This window comes from Rhea americana, unplaced genomic scaffold (assembly GCF_003343005.1).
Source record: "Rhea americana isolate MKP2758 unplaced genomic scaffold, rheAme1 scaffold_251, whole genome shotgun sequence".
Classification (NCBI taxonomy): domain Eukaryota; kingdom Metazoa; phylum Chordata; class Aves; order Rheiformes; family Rheidae; genus Rhea; species Rhea americana.
Window position 1 is genome coordinate 9,381 of NW_028186370.1, and position 12,424 is coordinate 21,804.

Consider the following 12,424-nt stretch of genomic DNA (forward strand, 5'->3'; position numbering starts at 1 on the left):
TTTTTGGAAGTTTTGACCCAAGACCAAAGTCTGGTATGAAAACAGTATGTAAAGTGACCTCTAATAGCATTAAGGAAATAGGAAAAAAAAGATAAGTATTGATAATGGTGGCAAAATTGTGAGTCTTGATCTTCACTTGTTTCCTGACTAATGAAGCTTATTGTAATAAAAGAGAAGCATACTCTTGAGTAAAGAGGAGAATATTACTGTATATGTGTTGTTAGAATATCTGGGTATCCCTCAAAAAGGGAAGACTTTTGTGAGAGTGTCCTGCTCCTTACCAGATTATTCTAAAGTAAAGTTGTTTATAGTAATTAAATACACTAACACTATTTTTGTTTGCTTGTTTGTTTGTTTTGTACTCTTCACACTTAGCAATGTAGCAAGAAAGCATCAGCTTCACTATTGTGGATCCTGAAGTCATCTGGAATAATTGCAAACCGTCCCTGGCCACGGATTACTCTTACATTGACAACCACTGCTATAATATTAACTATGGCTGTGTTTAACATGGTAAGGGGGAAAAAAAAGGTGTATTTTTCTTGTTTACTTGTTCCTTTAAGGTCTTTTTCTTGTTTTTGTRTTGGAATTTGTTTAGATGAAGGTACAAATATATGGAAGCTACACGATAATGATTGTTAGAGATAGAAACGTAAAGTAGAGCAAYAGAAAACATATAGGAAGCTCAGCTATGGCTCAGATCCTGGCTAACTATATTAAGGAAAAACAGAATGCTACTCTAAGAATGAAATACTTCCTTGCAGGATGYGTGGAAGACACTGATCTGTGACATTCCTCCATTGATCATATAGTTCTCATMATTTGCACATTATTGAATTTCAAGTACTTGCCTTTTTTTTACAAATGGAAAAAAAATCAAAGTTGTACAAAAACTTAAAAAGGACTGAACTAAAAGTTTGTTAAGGCCTCAGACTTTGAAGCTCCTGCTTTCCTTTTCCTTCACAACAGGGCAAATCCTTGTAGTGTTGTTCTTTTGTAGCTGTAACAAATAGGAGCTAGGTCTGCCATTAGTCTGCRTAAAGCGAGACTCTGATGATCATGTTTATTCTGAAGGAAGTGTTACTTAACAGCATGAACAGTACAAGGGATCAGAAAACCTCCTTTCTTTTGCCCTATAGTCTCCGTCTGCTTCTTTTTGTACATCTGTGAAAGAGAAAGTTTTTTAAGCCTGCTCAGGCATTAGTCTCATTTCAAGTCAATAAGATTTGCATGTTAGTGCTTTTGGAATTGCTGCTTAAGTGTTTCCTTGGGTGGCTGGTAGGTTTTGTTACTTGAGGTGAACCTCAACAAGCACATTAAAAATTGGTAATGCCTGCACTTTCATATTTTGTTTTCCCATAACAGTCCAGATGACTCTCAGTCAGCCGTTTGTTACAGCAGGCGCTAAGCCTGCTAGAATGATGTAAGACGTTATGTGGACATCTAAACATGGAAACCTCCCATTTCTCACAAAAGGAGAGAAGTGCCAGCACCTTTTCTCTGTTTTGTCTGTTGCATCCTAGTTTTGTTTTTGTTGGTTTTATTCTCAGGAAAGCAGAGATTTTCCTTTCCAGCATTTTATAAGGAGAAGAGATAGACTCAAAAGAAAAAAAAGAAAGAAAGAAAAAAAGACATTCAAGAATTTCAAATTCATCTAATTGAATTTCATACTTAAGGTTGATAGAGAAAAACATAAATAAGCAGTGACTGGAAGATAAAATTGTACACATTCAAATGAGAAATTAGGCTTACTTTTTGACAGTAAAGGCAACTGGAACAAATTATATTGAAAAACTGTTGATTCTCCATCATTTYTTATCCTCAGCTCAAGACTATATAACTTTACAGAAGATACACTTTAGCCAAGAARAAGGTTTTTGGCTTACTACAAGACAAAACTCTGCAATATGGTGGCTTGTAAAATGAAGGAGGCTGGATTGGAGTCTTTCTGTTATTTTGAACTCTGTAAATCTGTAAGAAGAAATGAAATAAACTACTTGGGATTAAATTCTAGCATCTACTTTGAATTGCCGGTCATGCAACAGCATGATTGTTTATTACAGTAAAAAAACATAAAAAAGATACAGTCAGCAACTGTTTTGTTTTGTTTTGTTTTTCCTTAGACTGAAATTCTACTATTTTGTACAGCCACATCAAATTTGGCCTTCAACTAGTAGAAGACATTTTAGCAGAAAAAGTACTCATTTATTTCATTATTTTTACAAAAAAAAATAATATTATTGGTTCAAGTCCATTTTTATGTGGACTGAATGTTGCAGTAATACTTAATAGACTGTAATTTGACATCTTTGTGCCTTATCAGTAATGACTACACTATTACAAATAATCATGTTCCATGATATTCATGAGATGATAATTTTAAGTACAATTCCCACCTTGAATCTAAACCTTAATAGTTTGACTAGCAAAAAATGACTTTAAATGTGATTGTGAAATTTGCATTTCCTTWATATTAATAGCAAATTGTGGGAGAGACTCTGAAGTATCATTATTATATATCTSCAAGCAACATGTGCTTAATAGCAGAGTCCATTAACTGCATTTATTTCCATGAACTCTTTCAGTAGGAAAAGGCAAAATGAAGTTGTTAAGATTTAATGGAGATAAAAAGTGTCTAACCACCCCACACCTAATAAATCATAATTAAGGCCAAAACCTCAAATAAAACTCACTCTTTATGGTCAAGGGACATTAGAATAGAGTGTGGGTGCAATTTTATTCCAAAATAGCTGTTTCAGCAGGCATCTGAATCTAGTCTTAATGTTTGAGGGGTATATAATCGTAATTGGTGAGGTTAAAAAAACAGCTAATGTGACATAAACATCAGATACTCCTCCACTGAAGGAAGAGGATGACTAATACTACTTCCATTGAGGAGTAGATCTGATGCCATGTATAAAATAGGGCTAGATTTGGTGCCATATATAAAATGAGGCAGTGATCAATGGCTGAGGAAGAATACAAAGTGTTTTTACTGTATTGATCTGCGTTGATGATTCCTGGCACAGGCACAGATTTTATGCCCATATTGGGTTCTCCCTCTAGCCATGGCTGATACCACGTTTTTAAAAACGGCAGATAGTTCAGCAAACTCACTTCCATTCTCATACTAGGAAGTTGATTTATTTCGTATGTCTTCATTTTAGTATAGCTAATTGCTGATACAGTTGCTGATCTTGCTTAGTGCCGTATTTTTAACAAGCAAGCTCTTCTGGGCAGATATACTCTAATTATATGTCTCTACAGTGCCTAGAACATTGAAGACCCCATTTTGGAAGGTGCCTAGTGCATTTCTTTTAAGCACACCTTGCCTAAGGGTTGGGGGGAGGTAGAGGAGTGCCCAGCTGCAGTCACGTTGTGCAAGTGGTACTTGCTGAGCCCCRCCACAAGTCCATCTAAGATTATAGGTAGAATTTAACAAACTTAAATCTAATTATCAGTCTAGGTACACTGGATTAGCAGAGRTGCACTAGCAGATGGATTAGGAAGAACTAGACATTTACCAAACTGAAATAATTTTTACTGCATATTTGGTGTCTTCCAAGTATGTGGGGAGAAAGAGTCATGCTCTCATCCTATCACTTGCTCCACACTCCAGCAAAGATGAACCTATATCACTCCATACTTGTCAAAGACAGCTTACCCGTGTCTCAGCATCATCTCTAATTTATTCAGAGAATGCTCAATAGTCATGACAAGTACATGAATAGTACATGACGAGAGCATTCAGGGTCTTCTGCCTGTGAAGGTGAGGAATACCAATTTGAAATTCTTTTTTTTCCTGCTTTCTTTTTTGTTTGTTTTTTTTTTTTTGGTGTGTGTGTGTGTGTGTGTGTGTGAGATGTTCCTGTGGGCACCTGAGGATGAGTTGGTGACTCAGCTGTCAGACCCACTGGTATTTTTCAAATGAAGTGGTGATAAGCGTTTTGAGGAGAAAGAACTCTTGAACCAAATGGATATTCTGAGAGGTAGTAGAGAAAGAAAAGATGAAAAGGCACTTGGGAGTCCTGTAGGCTTGCTTCAGCAGTGCTGAACAAAAGCATCATTGCATCTTTTTGATTTTTTTTAAATAAAAATGCAAATGCTCTATTTCAGCCTATGATTATAGGCTTACATGCTTCCACCATGCTAAGAAGTATGCTTTTGTCACTCTCCCTTTTGTTGAACAGGAGATGAGGACACAAACGTGGAAACCTTCTTTACCCCAGCATTTTAAAGGATGTAGACTGCTGTGCCTTGAAGAAATTGCTAGCTCTTCTGTAGTAGCAGCAAATTAGTGTATAGCTACCCATTCATACGAGGCAAGAGGATAGTGGAGGGCGGAAGGGAGGCAAAGATGTTTTCTAATACTTTCCTTCACATTCTTTTCCATGTAATTTTGTATGAYAATGAAGAGAGAGTAGTGAGGAGATCAAATTTAACTTAAGCTGTAAATTGAATAGCACTGCATATTTTTTTAATAGCAGGCCAGTCCTTTATTTTGGTTGTTTATGTACTTCTATTGATTCAGCATAGCCCTACCCTGAAACTGGTGACTCTAGAGCACTTACTTCCAGAAGACCTTACCTCTGTGCCAGGATGCTAATGCTGCTGGGCAGAAAGACCACCTCTTGAAGTGCTGAGGGTAGCCTAAGGCTTTTTTGACCAAGAAAACAGAGTGTCATTTGTCTTTACAGATGAATCCTACATGACATTGTGCTACAGTAGATTTAAGGCCGCAATAGAATTATCTGTGGAGACATTTAAATCAATTAATACTGTTTCTTTTATTCCTGGGCTTCAGTGCTTCCACATTTTACAGATGTGTTTGAAGTATCTCGTTGAGAGAGCTGACTTTGTCCTTAGTAAGGTGTAAACTACAGGTTCTTAGTAAGATGTAAACTACAGTATTATCTCCTTCAGATTCCTGATCAGGTAAAAGGAGAGATGCCCTTAGAAGCTTATCCTGTGTTTTGTGGGGAGAGAAGGTCTGTTACCGTGTGGTTCCCCCTATTCAAGGAAATATCAGCACAGAATGTATTTTTATCATGTGAGACAAAGAATTCACAACAGAAAATTGCAGATGATAGGAACACAAGAGAAGAAAAAGCTGCTAGAATATGCGAAGTTAAAATGAGAATTTAATAATAGTATGCTCAGATATTCACTGGCAAACATTGGTATTCATAAAAATCTGCTTTCATTTGAATCATTTGAGTAGGTGTGACTGCTTAGTAGGACTGAGGTGTCTCTTAGAAAAAAATACTATGTTGAGGAACAATATATATCATCAAAGCATGATAGCAGATGTAGATAACTGATGAAAGACAAGAAAGACAAACACATCATTCAGAAATAAATGTTATTTGGCTCATGGGAGATGATAACATTTCCATATAAAAATCCTTTTTTTTTCCTTGCTGTATTTTTTATGTATTCCTTTGTATACTGCATTTCATATATCATTCTATGTATACAAATAACATTTATATCAGAAATGTCCTGTACAMAGCTGAAAAATAAAACTAAAATGCTTTAATAGAGATGACTACATGGAAATATATATACATATATGTTTATATATATTATATATAAAATATAAGTGTTCTGGCATTCTTAATGGTATATAATCTTTTGCTCTGCAGGAATGTGTGAGATGGGATTTTGAAACTAAATACAATTATTTCACATTTCCAGAAAAAAAAATAGATGCACTTGATACTGCTTCCAGAGAAATGGTAGGAGAACAGCACACAGTTGCCTAAGGGAGAGAGGGATTATGCAAATAAACCAAGGCACGTTCATCTGACCTCAGAATTTAGTTTTAGAATAAATTTCTAAGAATCACTAAAAATATACAGGAACACTGAAAATGGAATAAAGTACAACCTGCATTTAACACAGGTATGTCATACCAGACTAACATGATATTATTTTAGTAATGTAACTACTTCTGCAGGTAGCAGAAATGTGGTAGGTGCTTTTTAATATGGTCTTTGGTGAAGCACTCAATGTAGGGTACCATATAAGCTATTAGTAGAGCAGGAGCTCTTTCATCTAGTATTGTAGTTTATCTGTTGTATCATTGATATTGATCCGCAACATATAGTTCATTGATTGCTGGTTAATTATGTGCAGTTAGTAAATCAATAAACCATTTTGATCCTGGTTTGATTAAGCTGAGTGAATTGAGTGTGCATGGCCTTAATGCAGCAGGATCGTATCAATAGGAGGCTGAACTTCACACGCCAGCAGCTACTGTTTCCAGTCTTCTGCTTCAATAAGATTAGCAGCAATTTTGTCATCATCATTAATATGAGATGTTGCATCTGTATAAATCGACTTCATTAAAGACTTACTATTTTAACTTTCTTTAATTCTTCACGCATTTAAATAGGAGGTTCAGTGGAGGTGAACCCAGGAATTATTTTTCATATTGCACCTATTTTATCATTGTTGCTAGCATCTATGAGATACTGATGTATGAAGTTAATGTAGCAGAAGGATTTCATCTCATGTAGAAATAGAAAGTTTCAGGTACAGGTTAACAAAGTTGTTTTTGTCTGAAGTGTGCAAGAACAGATAATCAAATGATGTCATTTTCCCTTTGCTTTTTCTATTTGCAGTGAAATACTGAAGTTAAATGATTGCTGGCAAGGTTTTCTCCATTTCTCTTCTCACTTTTGACCTTACATAACTGACAGGCTAATGGATTGCATGTTGTTTTTCCCTAGTTTTTCCTGGATAATGCTGTGAAAGCTTTTCCACCAGTTCTTAATTCATCAAATGCAAGTTTTCCTAATTCAAGTGATCAGGCACAGTGGTGTATACAAAACAACTATTTTTTCCTACCGGTAAGTTCCTTTTACATTTTTTTTTTATTTGTTTACACTAATAACACTAAATTGGCTGTCACAGGATCTATTTGAAGTTAAACACCCACCAGTTTTCAAGAACACTCCAAAAGGTTGGGTTTTTTTTTCAGTCACCTGTAAACTACCTTTGAAGGAAGTGGGGAGTTAAAGGAGGTTAATACTCGTGCGAGTGGGGGTCTTAATGACCAGCAGGTTAAAAAGCAGGAGACAGTCTAATAGTGAAGAACCRAGGCTCATTCCTTTGAACAGACTGCTGTTACCGGTTATCAGAAGAGCACGTGGTGACCGCAGAGCAGATTAGATGTATGAGAAAGGCTCCACATGATGGTCAGTGAGGAGACGAGGTCTGTCTGCACACGAGCTTCACCCATACCTGGCCTGGCAACATGCTCTTGTCCCATCATTGACCGGGTACTGAATTTGAAACCTGTGATCATCAGACTTTTGCCACTGCTGATTTTATTAAGCAGCAGGCTAGGAGGAGGAAATAGGATATTCATATACCGTCCTGTAAATGGTTTCAAAGACTTGAATTGATTGGAATGAAATGATTTAGTGTGAACAAGAGCACAGCTATGCACACAAGAGGAGAGGAAAGGATATTCCTGCAAAAAATGGGAGAGCAATAATTCTTAACAGATTTATAAAAGACCTTCAGTGGAACACAAAAAGCTCTATTTTGTGCCCAGAAAGGTCAACAGTGTTTGGATGAATAAGCAAGAGGCAGCGAGAGGAGAAGGCAGATTATTTTATCTCTTTATGCAGAATTGATGACACCAGCACCAGAATTGCATGTGCTGAATTCAGAATAATGTTTTACATGAAACAGCTATTGACTGTGTCAAGCTAAGTCTTGCAAGGCATACACAAAAGCAAGATGTTATTTATGTGCAGAACGCTCCTGAAAAAAACAGTTGCAGTAACTGCAGCAATTGCCAACTTTCAGCATCTTACTGCTAAAGATACAGTATAAAACAGGAGTTTGGGATTCTAATTTTCACGTTTAGATAAGTGAATACTATCAGGCACTGCTGGATACCTAAATCCTCTTTTGGCCTTGGCATCAAATAATTTTGGTGTCAAAGAAATGATCCCATCCTTCTTCCAGCTACTGCAAATGTACACTCTCACCACCAGATAGATAGATTTTTGGCAGGATCTCTAGTCCCATCTTTTTACAATACTTTTTTTACAGTTTTGAACTTCTTGGAAGGTTTTTTTTCTTTAATTGTTAAGTTCTCCAGAAAAGTATCTGAATGGTCCATTTTTCATATATGATATGTATTATTAAGATTGAATCTGTTGTTCTTAAAAAAATTATTTGAAAAAACATTTCTAATAATGGCTTCTAGATTTTAAACTGTTAATATACATTCTTTCATCAAAGGAACTTTGAGAAAATGACAGAACAATTATTGTAAAAATGAAATTTTTGATGATATGAATGTAAAGCTTAGGTTGACTAAAGATTTTAATGCTCCTCCCCCATTTTGTTTAATAAACAGTTCTCAAATGTACATTATTTTCATCCTCAGGCACTGTGGAGCTCATAACTTCTAGCTTAAAAAGCTGCAAATTCCTTTCAAATTACTATTTTGATTGTTGACTTAACTGTTTAGAAATTTGGAAATAAGTGCCTTCTCTCTTTACTAAATAAGATGTTGAACACTTTTGTTGACGATGTTTATTTTCTTAAATTAAAAATCAACCTTTTGCATCTGTGTGTTATCTTAGGTATTATRTCAGCATTAATCCGCATCATCTTGTGCAGATAAACTTCCTATGATTTATAACTGTGGAACTGACTAATCTATTGACGATACCACTACAATTTAGTCTTATCAGGGAGCAGACTAAATGATTCCTTCTCTCTCCCWTCCCACAAAATAGCTTTTCTGACTYGCATTGCTTGCTTCTTGCTTTTTTAAAAAGATTTACCAAAGTCAAGGACTTTGCTTGTGTTTTTGTTTAGTTTTGYTATGAACCTTCTGTAGTTTCCATGTATTAGAAGTTAGGCCTGGGAGATTTTGAATCATGCATATGCGCTCCTGTGCTGAAATCCTGCCTGTGATCAGTGCTGCCATCTCCCTGTGTTAAGTAAAGAAAAGTCATAATACTGACTTTTAAAAGATGCAGTTTTGGAATACACTATTTGACTAAGGAATTCCAAAATGACTTGGTTCTCAATTTTGATTTCACAAATATACTGGGCAACTAGAATCTGTTTTATTTTCATAAAATTAAGATCTTCATAGCCACAGGTCTTAATTTTGAAGAGATGAGASCAAATGCACTGGGCTGAAGATAAGATTCTAAGGGTTGATATCATTGCACACTACTGTCTTGGGAAAAACCTCAATGTCTGCACAACCTGAGCCCATTTCTTTCTTCAGTGGGTTGTATAGGGGCCTGAATCTGGGGCCTTCACTCAGAAACAAGCCTAAGGTACCTTTACATAAAGTGTATAACTTTGGCCCAGCTGGTCAATAGTTGCTCAAATCAGAGTAATCTGCTTGTCCCAGGAGCCAGGCTGCCATTTGCCTGACAGCTTACAATTTYTGCACTGTAATTCCACTGGCCCTGGTTTTATGTGTGGTTACTTTGACTGTTCCTTCACCAAATTGTTGCTATTTTCCAATGTTCTTTCTCCAAAGTTAGCTAGAATGCTAGCTACCCTTACCCCTCCACAGCTTATCTTTTGAAGCACATTATTTTGTGGTTCCTCCTCTGATTTCTTTCAAGACCYTTTGCTTTTGTCCAAAAAGCTAAAAAGGATAGAAAAGGATTCAAAGGACCATGCTTCCACGCRTTACTTCAGTTTGTAAATTGTTTATTAAAAAGGTGAAATTTCAATCCCTTTGAAAGGATTTTAAACACTCTCTTGCAGTGTTGGCCGCTCTAAAACAAGAGTCTTGAACTAATGTATGAAAATTATGATAYGAAAAAGACATATTTATGGCTGCATTCTCAAAAAATCCACCTAACCTGGTGTAGTTGTTCTAATAGAGTTGCTTATAGACTRATTTCCAAATCTGTGTGCTACTGGAATTTTGCATTTTAATATACAATACCTCCATTCTCGGATGTGTGGCTGTGCAACTATTCTATAATCCATCCACTCATATCTGAAATCTTAGCTATAGTTTTCCATCTAGACTATATATTCCTATGCAACACTAATAGAAACTGTTTATTCCACCTGGAAGTTTTTTGGATTTAGGAACTGCATTCTTGGTTCACTTTTGGATTCAAGACTGTGTTATGCTTGTTTCCTTGGTTTTTTGGGAAARTAACTTCAAAAGTAGAAAGCCTTATCAAGGAATGGATTCTACTACTTTTATGTAACACTGAATTCTGAAAATATAATGTGACCTGTTAAGGAATTCAACCATCAGTAAAGTTTTAATTTTGGTGATTTTGAAGAACAGTATTTTAATTTCTTGTTTCAAGTAGATCAATGAGCAAATTACAATAACAATGAAGATTCAAATGACAGATCAATTCTGCCAGACAGATGCCATGAAAATTATCATTTTTAGTGATCCTTTAAAATCAGTATACARTGATTTACATTCTGTCCAAAATACTGGCATCAACAAGTCAACAGTAGTCTGAAAGAAGTGTATGTAGAAATAAAATGCTTCTTAGTGTAAGAAAAGGTAACTTCCTTATAAGCTTCAGGACTATAATTTTCAGGAACCATTTAAGCTTATTCTTTGGCCAAGGTGTTGTATGTTAAAGACCAAGATTCTGATTTTAGTGAGAATATATTATTCCTATTTTAACATTAATTTTGATGCTCCGATTCCTTTCCAGAAAGCATCCAGTGAAAGTCTTTTTCAAGGAATTTACCTTCAACCATACATAATTTTGTTGACGTACACAATATAGGAAAGAAAAGGTTTTTTCTGCCAATTAAGTGTTTTTATCTACTCATAACTCAAGCAGATTTGACATAAAGATTTTTTTAATTTGTTTTATATTTGTGTTATGCATAAGCTAAGTTAATCATTTTATATTCTTCATCTCCGAGTTGTATTTCTACAGTTTGTASAGTTATGTATCTCTGAGGTTCATCTGTGCGTACTACATCAGTTTACAAACACTGCAAGCATAGTCAATGAAATAGTTGCTTTCAGATCTTCAGATGTTTTGATCTTGACCTTCCCCTATGCTCAGTAATATGTACAGGTGGTTATGGTCCTTCCGTATGACTGCAAACCATACAGAGGCACAGGAGGAAACCTTCTGTCAGCAAGCTGGCGGGAGAATCTTGCACAGCAGTGGTGTCCCAAGCATAAGCACTTCTTGCTACTGCAGAGGAGCAAATAAAAAGATGCAAAGGGTGATAAGTAGGGATGATAAATTAGGAGCATAAGCTGCATTCTGGTTAGGTTAGAGTGACTTTGAGCCAAGTGAGAAAAATGTTTTAAGAAACACTGATATCTGTTTGATACTGACTGTCCATGGTACACACTGTGACAGATTCTGTACTTAACTAGTCAGTTAACAACTTTCTTAAACATTAACATTTAAACATTTTAAAATATGTTAAAAAACAACATTTTAAAACTAGCCTAGGCATTTTATTATATATGATATCCAACTCAACAGACGAATTCTAACTTTTTCCCATTTGCTTTTCCTTTGTCAGTATTTTATATACAGCTGTATATTAGGGCTGATTTCCTGTTCCGTTTTCCTGAGGATAAATTATGAGTTGAAAATGGTGATAATGTTGATTGCACTGGTGGGCTACAATGTTATCCTTCTGCACACTCATGGATCCATGCTGGATGATTACAGCAAATTTATGTATGCAATGGCACATCTAAAAAGGTACGTTGGTAATTCCAGCTTTTCTGAAACTAATCAAATGAAATACAGGTGTCTGAGGAGCAATGTCAGTTCCTAGGTCATAGAACAGATATTTTTATATATTTGGCTATATAAATCTACAAGTCACAATTTAAAATCACTGCCAGGCTGATATTAATACACAAGTTAATGTCACATCTAAGAGCATTAGAACAAAATAAGCAAGTCTGGATAAGTCGTATATATTGCTAAATATAGGAGGTGCRGTATGGTTTAGTTTGCATTGTCTAATAAGGACATTAGGAAAAAATGTTAAACATCATTAAGRCTATTAAAATATATTCGCTGCAAGGCAACAAAAATCAGTTTTCCCAGAACTAGTATATTGCCTTAAAATGTTAAAAATGCAGTCTCAGCTGTTTAAAAAGATAAAAGGTAGACCAACAGGTTGGATAGGTTTCTTGCTCTGCTTACAAATCAATAAGGCTACAGAAATCGTAGAATCATAGAATCATAGAATCAGTAAGGTTGGAAGGGACCTCTGGAGATCATCTAGTCCAACATCCCTGCTCAAGCAGGGTCACCTAGAGCATGGTAGACAGGGTTGCATCCAGGTGGGCCTTGAATGTCTCCAGAGAAGGAGACTCCACAACCTCTCTGGGCAACCTGGTCCAGTGCTCTGTCACTCTCACAGGGAAGAAATTCCCCCTCACGTTCAGGCAGAACTTCCT

The 12,424-nt window shown here is 35.8% G+C and overlaps 1 protein-coding gene across 1 annotated transcript in view; it reads left to right on the top strand.

The window, feature by feature from the left end:
* Positions 1-418: 418 nt before the first annotated feature.
* Positions 419-12,424, top strand: part of ADCY2 (adenylate cyclase 2) — a 38,977-nt gene continuing 26,971 nt past the window's right edge. Inside the window, exons 1-3 of the mRNA XM_085307057.1 lie at positions 419-513; positions 6,735-6,854; positions 11,530-11,714. Coding sequence (XP_085163183.1) covers positions 496-513; positions 6,735-6,854; positions 11,530-11,714 — 323 coding nt within the window. The 5' untranslated portion in view covers positions 419-495. The remainder of the gene's footprint in view (positions 514-6,734; positions 6,855-11,529; positions 11,715-12,424) is intronic.